Source organism: Falco naumanni, chromosome 8 (genome assembly GCF_017639655.2).
Source record: "Falco naumanni isolate bFalNau1 chromosome 8, bFalNau1.pat, whole genome shotgun sequence".
NCBI classification, from domain to species: Eukaryota; Metazoa; Chordata; class Aves; order Falconiformes; family Falconidae; genus Falco; species Falco naumanni.
In genome coordinates, this window is record NC_054061.1 from 1377172 (window position 1) to 1390855 (window position 13684).

The 13684-nt window shown below is 53.0% G+C and overlaps 1 protein-coding gene across 1 annotated transcript in view; it reads right to left on the reverse strand.

Moving 5' to 3' along the window:
• Positions 1-7279, reverse strand: part of DPYSL3 (dihydropyrimidinase like 3) — a 39088-nt gene extending 31809 nt beyond the window's left edge. The window contains exon 1 of the mRNA XM_040604739.1: positions 6951-7279. Coding sequence (XP_040460673.1) covers positions 6951-7250 — 300 coding nt within the window. The 5' untranslated portion in view covers positions 7251-7279. The remainder of the gene's footprint in view (positions 1-6950) is intronic.
• Between the last annotated feature and the right edge of the window lie 6405 nt (positions 7280-13684).

The following is a 13684-nucleotide window of genomic DNA, read 5'->3' on the forward strand; positions in this document are numbered from 1 at the left end:
AGGTCCAGCTATATTTTCCAGCTTCTCAGCCCTGTCTCCAGGAAGGCTGCCGGCATGTTTGCTTTTTGTTTCTTCCTCCCATTTCCTCCAGCCATCCATAGCAACTGCTCCCCGGCAGAAAAATCAAACTTCTCTGCCTTCCACCTCTTTGCAGAGGTGACGATGGAAGGACTCCATGTAGCAAAAGCTTTTGCCTGAAGTAAAGAGGTCGAGCAAACGCAGCTCTAGCCGGTCTCCGCCATGGTTTCCCTCGGGATTAGGGCTGACCACCAGTGACCAGCTTTGCACTTGCCCAGACCATCTCTGGCGGGTAGGCCACATGTATGAAATCACTTTTCTGAGTCTCATCACAAAACCTCCTTGTTTTGATGCCATTTGCAATGGCATCGACATTTTACAGTCTTTCTCTAAGGCTGTTCTCTTGCACTTTCCAGAGCTGAACCTTTTTGTCATTCCCAGCTCACATCTCTGAGTCCTCAAGACCACGTCGGGATTGTCCCTCCCCAGCTGGCATCCACAACACCACTGTCACCTGCACACATGCTGTACTTCTCCTTCCAGCTCACTAGTGACACCCAACAGTCACTTCAATGCATACAGCATTACAGATGCATACAGCTTCCCACCAAATGATTCCTACGCCCTCCCTTTAAGACCCACACAATTTTCCTACGTGGCTGTATCTGCCTAGACAATGTGCAAGCTCACGCTCCGGTGCCAGCCGCCCAGCTGGCAGGGTATACACAGACTCAGGCCATTTCCAGGTCCCCTCCCCTCACAGGTGAGACCCCAGCTTCTCCTGGACCACCCTGACCCACGTGCCTGGTGTGGAGGGCGCTGGCAGCCAGCCCCCAGCCCAGCCCCTGAGGGACCCCAGCTGCCCAGCCAGGACTGCGAGCAAAACCCTTCTGCAAAGGCGAAGCAGCGTGGCAGCACCCCAAGCACCCGGCGAGCCCGGACCCCGAGAAGATTGCTGGCACCCGCAGGGCAGAGCAGCGCGGTGGCGAGTGACGTGTAAAAGCTGCTGAGCTACAGCCCTGTCACTCTGCTGAATCCTCCTGGAAGACCCGTACCCTGGCAGCTGCCTGTCTTCCAGCACGATGCCATGCCTTAGGAAAAGCCCCCAGAAGCCTAGGCCACCTTGTCAACAGCAGCCTGGCATGGACTGGAGACAAACACTCCTCCCACCCGGTGAACTGGCAGAGCTGGGGCTGTTCTGGCCTCTTGGAGGTACTGACATCTTAGATAAAAAGAAAAGGAAAAAATTATTTTGGACAGAGCCTACTATTTTGCTGCAGCCAAACTGCAATGTTTCATTTCAATCTAAACCTACTGAAGTTTGCATTTGACACTTTCAATCATGTTCAGAAAAAAGCTCAGCATTTTCAGCACAACAAAGCCTCTTCCCAGTGAGAAAGCAATGAGTCTTGCCTTGCAAATCCCAAAATGTTTAGCTGCTGCTTAGAATTTTTCATTGTTTGTGTTTCTTTCCCAAAACAGGCACCTCAAAAGTCACACAAAGTTGTGAGAACCACAAGAAATGTCCATGCGGCTCGTGCAGTTCGGCTCCCAAAGCACGCTTGTTGGTGGAGCGCTGCCTGCCAGGAGGCTCCCAAGGCACCTCCGCATACCTCTGCCAGGCCCGCAGGCTCCAGCAGCCCCGCACCTCTGCGCCCCATCCCACCGCCAGCAGCTCGGTGGGGACAGAGGCAGCTCATGTCCTGCTGGGCTTCATCGCCCAGAGCCGCTTCAGAGGAGAGAAGCTGCTGCATCTCTGAAGCCACGTCCTGCTGCAGGTGTTCTTCTTGTGGCATCCCCCACCAGGGTACTGGGTGAGCCGCTGTGGGTCTGCGGGCACGGGAGGGGCAATCCCAGCCACGCTGGAAGCAACTCAGGAAAACAAGCTTTTCCTGACACAGCATCAGGTGCAGGTCTTGCTGCATTTTCTGAGAACTTCAGAAAAAATATACAGTATTAAAAGAAGCATCACCTCTCCTACCTGCTGCGACCGGCTACTGCTAAAGCATCTTGTAGACTTACTTCGTGGCATGCCTGGTGATGCCTAATTGCTTCCATAAAACGTGCCACGGCTAGGATCTATTATTCATTGTTAAACATTGAGAAAAAATATCACTGTCTTTTTATTTTAAAGAAAGAGTCTATGGGGGCATCATTTTGCAAAGATAAAGAGCATTATAAACCCTGTCACGGACACAGAAAAGGCCTCCCTGCCCTGCACATGAGCCCCTTCTAAACCACCTGGACAGAACCCCTCCGAACACTGTGCATCCCCAGGGTTGTGCCCCAGCAGCAAGGCACCAGCAGAAACCCTCACCCCGCAGGTCGCGCCAGCCCACTGCCCGGTGCCCCCCGCCTCTTCAGGGGAGAGAGATCTGCTTCAGGAAGGCTGAGGACAGGCTGGATCAACGCGGGACTGAGCGATCAGTCAACCCATCTTGTTTACACCTGGCTGCAAAACCCAGTTTCTTTTGTGCATAAAAGTACCGGAGAGACCTACATTTTCCTGGGAAAAGCATGAGGTTTTCCAGAACACATCACTCAGAATCACAATCGCAGCATCCTTCCAAAGCCCCGGCAGCGCGAGCTCGGCGCGCCGTCATGGTGCCTTATGGATGTGGTAGCAAGGTACCGCCGTGCCCGCGCGCCCTGCTCCCAGTGCACACCCACGGCACCAGGGCCAGCCAGCTGGCAAAGCCCTGGCCACCTGGAGCTGAGTGAGGACAGAAGGGAACCGAGCGTTGTTGCCACAAGGTAGTGCGATAATCAAACTGCTTCCACGTTACAGTGAGGGTTTTGGCAAAGCAAAGCCTCTTTGCAGCAATCAGGAACTCTTAAGTGAATTCTTAATTTCTTTAGAAAACTAACCCTACTGCATAACCCCCATGAAATCTAATAGCTGTGTCTTCTCACACGGAGGGGTGGTTTATCAAACACTGCCGTTTTGCATAACTGCTGGCAACAACCTGTATCCTGGCATGAACAGCCAAAGAACTGACTCCTTATTGTTGTGCTTCAGGCATCAGATTTCTCAAAAAACACCAAAAAACGTGTGGGAATTTTTTCAATTTTTTAGCATCAAACTCCATGAATTATAACATAGGTTTCACTGTTGTATTTGCATTGTGGGAACTAGTTCAGTGGCTTAGGTTTGTTCCTATTGTTTGTAGAAATACCAGAAATAATGTAACTCCAAATACTTCTCTTAAAAAACAGTAAAACCAAACCGAAACCCAGAGCATTCTGCTGAATGGGGTGATACTGAGGTTATGAATTAATGTTATCAAAGTGCTTCATGACCCCTTTCACAAATGCCAGTCTTTAAACTGTGCTAAAAGGCAGTGCACAATGGCAGCTTTTTGATCACGCAAAGTTCACGCGTAAGAAAAGCCTGCAGCTGGCTTGGTGTTTCCGCTATAAAATACTGGCAATTGGAAAAAAAAAAAGCTGAATGCTGAAGTCACAGCACATTTTACATGTGTCAAAAGGAAAACTAAGAGAGAACCGAATTAGTTCAAGCTTCATTCTCTATTTGAGGCAGCCTTGTGTCTCCTTCCAGGATTCATCACCACCTGAATCGGGGTGGTGTCACACAACTGGACACAACGAGGCACGCGTGACGCTGGCGACCTCCAGGAGAAAGCTACGGACTGGCGCCGGTGGGTCACCTGGAGGGATGGACCCCTCGCCTGCTTTCGCTGCCTGGTAGTTTCCCTCACACTCCCGGCTCCTGCAAAGGGTGGAAGCCTCCTCATCCTCCTCCCCAGCCACCAGGCTGAGAAGCTGCCCCAGCCTGCAGTGAAGCTGCAATCCCGTGTTTGTGGGACCACAGCCAGTTGCCTTGGAAATGCCGACCTCACTGCAGAACCACGCAGCAAGCGTGTAATGAGCTGAGCGCTCCTGCCTGTGACACTGAACCGGCGGAGGAAAAAGCAGGGTCTCGGCACGGCTGAGCAGCGAGGGAGGAGGCACATGGAGGCAGCTACCACAGGCTGCTGGTTCACCTTCCTCCCAGGCACTGAGCACGGAGCACAAACTCCTTCCCCGCTCCTCAAACCCACACTGCCTCCACAGACGCCCAGCGGTGCAGCTCTCTGCCACCATCCGTACGCCGCTAGCCCTCGGAGAACATCCCGACCACAGGAATTCAGAGGGTGCTGCCTGCAACCTCCAGAGAAGCTCTCTGACTTCATTATCGTAAAGTAAGCGCTGAAATCCCCTCTGGCAAAGGCATGGCAGCTCTCAAGGAAAACTGCAGGAAACTTCACAAGGGTAGCGTCCACATAGGCCATTACTGAAGGAAACCTGCAGCAAGTTAAATCGCTCTTGTAAAATCAGGTCTCTGCAAATAGCCTAGACCAGAGCAGAATGTGGCCCCCCCAGCACTGCTCCTCCAAACCTTGAGTGTTCTGCAACAACAACCCCTGCTGCAGCAGATCCTTGTACCGGGGAGAGCAGGCTCCTGCTTGCAGCAAAGAGCACCCAAAAGGCATGTCTCTTGTTTGGGCAAGTCTGCGCCAGGAGCGGGCACTGGGATGTGGCCAAGCCCCGAGAGCCCACCTGCCCGCAGGGGCAGGCAGGCAGGCAGGCAGCAGCCTCGGTGGCCAGGGTCTCCTCCAGCCCCAGCGACCAGCCACTGTTCCCAAATTAACCAGCAAAGCTCAAACTCCCACTGACAAAGCAAAGGCCCGGCACCTAACAGCCCTTCGCCGTACCCCTTGCTGTACCGTGCTGTGGCTTCTCTGCACCCGAATCCACAGCTCGGCTGTTGTCCTTCTGACAGGCTTCGTGATAAAGGAAAGTCAGCCTGAAACACCTGCCTGGGCCCGCGTCACAGCAGCACATCGTACCACACCACGTGTTATCACTGGGCGGTTACACGCTGCAGTTGTCTTTCCTGCAGAAATGCCAGTGCTTTAACTGTAATTAATGCAAAAAAAAAAAAAAAAAGTATGTTGGTCTGTTGTACTTCCAAGAAACTGTTCACTGCAGAAGTTAGGAGACACATCTCTGCTGCCCTGTGCACAGGCAAGTCTCTTACTTTCAGCTTTCCTAATAAGTTGCTTGGTCAAGGGGAGATGACTTAACGTTTCTTAAGTCTGGGAAATTATTCCAAGAAGCTCCATTTGCCTTGACAAAAAGAGCCTTTGTGTGCTCTGAATGTGTGAGCAACACAAGCGAACTCTCCGTGGCGGGGCAGGCACCGCACGGCTCAGCACACATGGCGCGCGTTCCCATCCTGGGGCATCCTACACTTCAAGGCTGAAGTACCAAGTCACACGATCCCTTCTAGCCACATATGCACAAGAACACATACATGAAGCTTCCCACCTTCTTAGGCAAGACAAGCAGATAAAAAGGGTTTGGTTCCTGGTGCTCATCAGCTGGAAGGCATCAGAGGAAGAAATCTAGGAGCAGAAATCCTCAGGAAGAGAGGAGCTGTTGAAGGAAAACCTCAGCTGCAAAACTCCAGAGATAAGGGTCTACTTAAGACCTTAAAAGGGAACAAGACTGTTCCAAATTTTTGGTATGGCTAATAAAGAAAAACTCTGAGTAAAACCCACAGGCAGGCTGTCATGAGTTTCTGTCTCTTTTCCAACAAGCAGCAGCACAAAATTAACGCAGTGGTCAGAGTTCTGCAGCTGCTATTCAAACCATACAGACGAGGTCGGTACCGATAGCAGTAACGTTAGTTTTGCTCCTGACTGTGTAAAAAGGGCTGTAAAGGAGCAAAGCTCAGTAACAGGAACCAAATCGCATGCCAATAAGACACTAAAAAACAGAGGCTGAAGAAATTAAGTGCAATGAAGAAACCTCAAAGCGACCCGCTGCCTACCTAGAAGCTCCTGCAGAAGACCAGAGACATCAAGGACAGTCTGATGCTTTTCCCCAAAACCCAGACAGGCCAAGCCACTGCCCTTCACTGCTGCTCTCCCACCAGGCTCTGGCTGCTGAGCTTAGTCCTCCAGGTCCCAAACGTCTGCAGTTTATCAAGGTTCATGCTCCGGACACAAGCGGAGGTTTCTGCAGAACCCTGAGACAGCCACACCACTTCTGCAGGCTCACTATTTACTTCGGTGATTTGTGCTTCCAATTTTTAAAATGGGGTTTAATAATTTGCCCTGTTCACCCTTGAAAACCCTTGCCCTTAAGATGACTATTTAGTAAAAATTTCAGCCCCCAATGAACTCATTGATCAAGAGGCCACCTAACGACCTTACTTGCCTCATATGTAAATGAGCATCAGGCTCACCGAAATCCCAAGTCGGGTACCCACGTGGCACTGTTAATTCAATCATCCTTCTGCCAAACTCACGCTGGTGTAAATGGGACCAGAGCCAAAAAAGCATGACACCTTGGCCCCTGGCAGAAGGAGCTACGCTGCGGAGGTGGTGAATCTGTTTATTACCTTGAGTTTGGCATAAGTTGAGAAACTTTGTGCCTGATGATACTTTCAGTGATGCCACTTCCAGATAGATGGGATGGTATAGAACCATGGAATGGTTTGGGCTGGAAAGGACCTTAAAGACCATCCAGTCTAGAGCACTGCCACGGGCAGGGACACCGGCCACCAGCCCAGGTTGCCCCCAGCCCCGTCCAGCCTGGCCTTGGGCACTGCCAGGGATGGGCATCACCTGTCCCTCACTGCTGATCTGGCAGTTGTGATCTGTGCCACTGGCAGATAAGGACCTGCCTGTTTGGACTGGCAACTCCAAAATCACACACACACACACACACACACACTTTTTTTTTTTTGGGGGGGGGGGGCGGTATTCGTTCATACGAGAAACCGAGCCGGCGGCAGCTCGGCCCTCCCCGTCGGGGAACGCGGGCGGCCGGCGCAGAGCCCACCGCCGGCCCGCCCCGGGCCCGGCTGCCCCGGGCCAGCCCCGCCGCGCCGCACCGCACCGCACCACGCCCCGGCCCCTTACCCTGCCGTCCGCGGGGGCCAGGTCCTGGAGTCGCTCCTCGTCGGGGGCGGCGCGGGGCTCGCTGGGGCCCGGCTCGGACTCGGGGCCGGGGTCGGGGCCGGGGTCGGGGCCGGGGCGGGCGGGCGGCGGGGCGCGGCGCTGCCCTACGCGCAGCGCACCGAAGTCCAGGGTCTTGCTCTCGAAGGCGCCCTCGACGCTGCAGAAGAGCCCCCCGCGCTTCTGCCGGGGCACGGCGGCCGAGCCGGGCCGCGCCAGGTACACCGGCAGCTCCTCGCCGCCGCGCCGCCCGCCCGCCGCCATGCCCGCCGCGCCGCGCCGCTCCGCCGGGACGGGGCGGGACGGGCCGGGACGGGGCGGGCCGGGACGGGGCGGAGCCGCGGGGGCTCCCCGGCGGGGCGGGATGGGGCGGGCCCGCTCCCCGGCGGCGCCTGCGGCAGCGGCGCGGGGCTCCCGGGTGGCGGCGTGCGCTTCGCGGCGGCGCGGCCGCTCCCGCCGCCGGTGTGGCGGAGCCCGGGCTCGAAGCCGCGCGCGGCGGGGCCCCGGCGGCGGGCGGGGCACGTGCAGCCGCCTCCCGGCCCGGCCCGACCCCCGCGGGCGGCTGGCGCGGTGCCCCTTGGCCGCCGGTCCCGAGCGCCTGCAGCGGCGGGGTGCCAGCACCCCCTCCCGGACTCGGCAGGGACACGGGGACACGGGCAGCGCGGATTCGACGGGGATCGGGGAGTCGGCGGGGACACGGGGAGCAGGGACTTTGGCGGGGACACGGACGGTGGGGACTCGGGGGGGGACACGGGGAAGGGAGACTCAGTGGAGGCACAGGGGAGCAGGGACTCGGGGGGGACACGGGCTCTAGGGACACGGGGAGCTGGGACACGGGGAGCAGAGACACTGCAGGGATCAGAGACTTGGCAGGGGACACAGGGAGCGGGGACTCGGTGGGGATCAGGGACCTGGTGGGGACACAGGGAGCGGGGACTCGGTGGGGGCACAGGCAATGGGGACTCGGTGGGTATCAGGGAGTTGGTGGGGAGCACAGGGACTGGGGGCTCGGTGGGGACACGGGGAGTGGGGACTCAGAGGGGACGGGGAGCACCTGGCCTTGTACCCCACGGGCACCAGCAAGCGCTGTGTGGCCACTAGCTGAGGCGCTGCTTTAAGAGCTCCGCTGTGCCCGGTGACTTCGGTTCAGAAGTACAGGGGGACAGAGGGACAGCCAGGGGTCTGGCCTGTGTGGGTATCGGCCACGTAATGGAGTAGCAACCTGTGAAATCTATCACGCAGCACCAAAACTGGAGTTTTAACTTTAAAATTCTTTCTCCAGGTTCTCATTTCTTTACACAGAATGAGTGTGGGTAGTACCTGAGCCCAACATCCTCTCCGGTGATTTCTCACACCACATATTTTTGTTACGAGATGTGGTCAGTGACACTTCCCAACCTTTTTTGTGAAAGCAAAGCAGTGCCATTGTCCCTGCCAGTCCTTCAAGGGCAGACGTGGTTCTCACTTGCGGAAAAATTCCCATGGCGCCTGCCCCGTCACGGGGACCAATGTCCCGGTTGTTACCCTGGGGGACCGTCTGTGGGCAGGGGGGGACACAGGCTTGGAGTTAGGAGGAAGGAAACGGTCTGGGGTTGTTTCCTTCCTTTCACGCTCTGGGAAGCAGCCTGCTCTTGTAACTGAACTTGTACCAGCGTCATTAACTCGGTCCCTATTTTCTCCACTGAAGTGGAACAATCTACAGGACCTTGAATTTGTAATCCAGGTCTGAAGAGCTGGGAGAAGGGAGGATGCACTAAATAATGTGTCAGTAAACTTCAATGAGTTACTTTCACAGCATTGTGTCACACAGCACAGTAAAACACTGCTCACTGTCTACCCTGGCTTTCCCTAAAGCAAGACCAGAGAGGGTTAAATCTGGGTTTTCTCATGATCGTACATAAACTTTAATATGCAGCTGCCCCAGCTTTGTGGCTTCATGGAACTCACCACCGTGGGCTTTGTGCCGGCGCCAGAGCCCTGCCGCTGCCTGGCCAGGGATGCACCAGGAGAGCCCCGTGCTGCTGCCCGTGTGATGTGTGATGCTCGCTGCCATGTTTTGGGTGCAGGGGCAGCAGCAGTGCCTGGGGCTGTGGGAGGAAGTATCCCTTCAAATAGCCAGAATAAGTTTGTTTCGTAGCTTTTCTACTGCTGCTCTCCTGGCAAACGCTCTCCCTCTGTAACTGGATGCTTGGCAGCCAGACCACCAGTACAGTCCAAATCGATGGACACAACGTGGCTGCCCAGCAGGTCTTTACCTTCCTAAGGGATTGCCTCAGCGTGAGTGAATGCATCCTTCTCCTGCTGCAGGGTGGATCCTCTGAGCCGAAGCTGAAAACCATCTCAGCGAGTTTCTGCCCCTAGCAAGGGGGAAAATCTACAGATCTGCTGATTTCAGAGCTGGCAGCCAGGACAGACAGCGAGCAGAGCCCCCACCTCCTAGTTGCCAAGTAATGGCACTTGGAGTGAGCCTTTCTTGGGACCAAAAGCGAGCTGCAGCCTGCCCTGTGGCTTTGCACACTGACCACGGGGAGGTCAGAGCGAACCCCTTGTTTTGGTTGGGACCTCTCCATATGGTTGTGTAGCTTTATGGGGAATTAAAATTCCTTGGAACGGGGCCTGGCCTTTGTTTGGTTCTGCAAATGTGCAAAAGTTTCAGCATTGTACTTTAATAGCAATATTTATTCAAATCCTGATTCTAATGTTTATCTTTCCTAGCGCCTTGCTGCATAAATGGTTGCACTGAAATTATCTGCACCAATGAAGGAGTATGGGGGGTCTTCTAAGAAGACAAGACTTTAAAATCTGGCCTTTAATGGCAGTTATTCACTGTATAAAAGAAAATTCTTTTATTTCTCAAATTGCCATTCACTTTTAAGATTCTTTTTGTTAGGTGTTGTAAGGCCTCTAATTCAAGGACACAATGAAAACTGAAGTTTGGGTTCCGTGTGTGTTCACTGCAATAGCCTTGCTTTTTAGCCCAGCAGAATGCATTATTTATATTTCTGTACTTGTGTGTCTCAGGTCAGATTCGAAGGTTTTAATTATACAATGACAAAATGCCTGTCCCCTGTAATTAAGCACATTTGATTTTCTTTTAATCACATGTTTACGTGCTATAGTTGACAAAAATGTTTTTCAGGCAAACAGTCATGAGTGATGCATCTTCAAATCCTGCTGGCAAACAAGATCTCCTCTTGCCTGCCTGTGCAAAGCAGATGAGATACAGATCAGGGAGAGGAGCCATGGAGAGGCTGTCTGTCCAGCCTGAGCCCCGCCAGGATGGAGGTGGCAGGCGTTTCGATTCATGGCCGTGGGTGCTGCCGCGGGACCTGCATGCACATCTCCGCCCCAAAACAAGAGTGCTTGTCCCTGGCGGTTCAGGCACTGAGCTGAGCCTGCCGGATGGGCACTGCCGGCCACACCTCGAAGGGAAAGAAACAGCCCAGTATTCTGATTTAGGGAACAGCATTTATTTTACAGGAAATTACATTTTGTAGTGACAAGCTTCTAATTTACGTCTGACAAGACTGTCTCTGTCGAGTAAGAACTTTTTATTAAGCAGGGCTCAGAAATGGAAATCTGTCATGTTGTGGGGTGAACCGCACTAGTTATGAATGGGGGGAGTCGTGCAGCCTTCTTGGAAATGGTCTTTAGGCAAATTCCTTTCAGCAAAAGGATTAGTTAATAAGATGGGACATAATCACCCTGTCTGGGATGGGCGTTTTCTTATTCTGTGCACTCAGCGCCTGCATTGCTTTCCTTTGTTGTTCTCATCATCTGCTGCCAGAGCATCAGCTCGGTCTCTCTCCCATCAGTACCCATGCGGGGGAACTGTGGCTCCAAATGCCGACTGGCCAGGCTGCTGAGTAACCAGTGAGAGGCACAACATGCAGTATAATTTTCACAAGCATTTTCTCCATGAGGCTACCCACTTACTAAGTGTTATCTTTTAAATGTTTGAAGAGGAATTTAAATTGCCAACAGAATCATTCAAACACCAAAGGTATTGACAGAGAAGTCATATTAGGTCAACTTGCCTCTGCTGCTGAGGCACTGTTGCTCTCCGCTGGGTATTTTCTGATGATTTTGCTAATTCATTTTCTGTTTGTCAGGCTGGCAGGCAGTTTCTTGATTGGAAAACCCTGCATCCTCTGTTGGCAAACTGCTGTGCTTGTTCCCAGTTCCCAGGTGCTCTATGCAACATTATTCTCAACGTCTATAATAAAAACAGAAAACAATTTAAAAAAAAGTGAAGCACATCCCATATTGTGGCTTCTTGTTCATGTAATGTTGCCTGTGCCACTGGAAGTTGCTCGTTACACCAGGAAGTTAAGATCTTGCGTTTCCTTTGCCTCACCAACAAGGCGAAATCCACTGGCCCTCGCTTTTGTTTTAGTGAAGCAGAATCACGGTGCTAAATGCTACAGCTGGATTTTATCAAGCAGTGGATAATTTCAGGATCAATGGTAAATAGCTGGAGTTCTTTAGTCAGGTGATTTTCAGGAGCATCTATCGGTAAACAGAAGTCAAATACCATGTTTCAAAGCATGAGGTAGCAAACTGTCAAAAGGAAGCACCTCCCACCACGTACAGTGCGACAGTGGCAGAGGCACGTGCGTGGCCGGCAGGTGCCAGCGGCCGCTGGCTTGGGGGCAGCAGGATGCGCGGCAGCAGCAGGATGCGCGGCAGCAGAAGGATGCGCGGCAGCAGAAGGATGCGCGGCAGCAGCAGGATGCGCGGCAGCAGAAGGATGCGCAGCAGCAGAAGGATGCGCAGCAGCAGATGTGTTGGCGCACCACAGGCACATGCTGTTTTTTCTCCTCGGTGGTCTCACTAGCAGCAATCACATCTTCATTTTAACCTCTATTTTGGTAAACTAAATGCCCTTCATTATTAACATTGAAGTTTTTGTCGTCTGCCATCTGTGTTAGAAATGACCCAGTGTTCTGTCCCGGGTGACTGGTGAGAACATGAGACACGGTGTCACTGCAGATGGGGTGTTTTCCCTTGGCTATGATGGCCCCAGCACCTGGGCAGCCCCACGGGGGACACAGCTTGCCTCTCATCAGCAGACGTCCAACTGTGCGGTTTCTGCACAAAGCACAGATGCCTGGCCCGCTGAGAAGGGCTCTCGCCTGCACAGGGATCGCGTCTGTGGCTCCGGGTGCAGCTCTCCACAGTTGTCCCTGCACCCCCAACGCCGTTGGCTTGTTCCTTGGGCATCTGAGCACCAGCCAAGGACCAGACATGCTCACGGCAGCTAAGATGAGTTTGCAGGAATCAGACAGCTTCTAGTGCTTTCTAGCATTGCATGGCCACCAGTCTTCCTCTTTCACCCCCAAGAAACACAAAGACTTTGGAAGGAAGGAAGTCCTGCCTGAAATTCACTGTATTTAGTGTTCAGCTTTTTATTATTGCTTCTTTTTCTGGAGTTACTCAGCCTCTTTAAAGAAAGCTGAGGAGGTGGGAGGGAAGCGTCTCGGGCCCCATAGCTGTGACCACAATGCTCGTTAGGCTCCGAGAATGCCATGTTATTTAAAGGAAATAGGCTGTTGACATTAGGGGAGATCTGACACCCTCCTTCACCAATGCTCACAAGTTCAGCAAAGGAGAGCCATGTCCTGAGTGAGGACATTTCCTTCCTTGATGTCAAATCCATACAAAATGGTTTTACACTGGTTTTCCTGTGGGCCTGGAGGTAGCAGATCTCCAATTGTGCATGAAAGGGACATAATGGCAGCATAACGTTGCCAGCACGATAAATGCACATCTGGTTTCATAGCTCATGTTTTCTAAAGTCTGACGGTTCAGCTGGAGAAACACTGAGAGGCAGCAGGGCAGAGGTAGTGGCAGGTTAACACGAAGTTCTTCATCCCCATCCACTTCCTACAGGCTTTGATCAAATTGCGTCCCTTTGTTACGTGCATGACAAGTAGCAATGGTGAGATTAATTGGAGTTACCTTATTTCAGGCAAAGTTAGAGCTGCCTTCTCTTGCTCTGCAGCCCTGATTTACTCGGGTGCCCTGTTTTAGGAGACTGCCAGATAAACAGGATTGTTTTGCTGATTTGTTCTTGCAGCAATGCCACAACAGCCTCCAGCACTGCATTTCATGTGCCTCACGGAAAGTCAGGCTAAGGACAAGCACAGATGAAATAGTGAGAGCCAAACTTGACAAGAAAATCTGCTTGTCCTACTTAGATTTAGAGGCAGCGGTCAGAGATGGGTGGGTTCTTTCATGCCCAAAAAATGGCACATTCATGAAGGGCAGGCAGTGGGTGAGCCTGGTGTCTCCATCGACCAGGGAATGCTAGTGGCTGGTGCTTCCATCACCATGCTCCAGTTTCCAAACTTTCAGACATAGCGGGTCAGAAGGTCAGAACAGGCCTTTGATCCTCCAGGCTGCTCTGCACATCAAGGGGTTCTCCATCTCAACTCTGTACATCTTTCAGAAAACCATCTGATCTTGATTTACGCTTCCAGTGCTGGGGAGTATGTGACAGGCACAGTAAGGGCCTAAATCAGAATCCTACCCTTGCTGTTACAAATGGGCATCCCATATCTCCTCTAAATGTGCTCAACTTCAGGTTCCAGCAATAGACTTCTCGTACACACCCATCTGTGAGCTTCAGGGGCCTCCTATATCAGGCATCTGCACCCCCATACTGGCTCTTACAGACTGATCGAGTTGTTAACCTC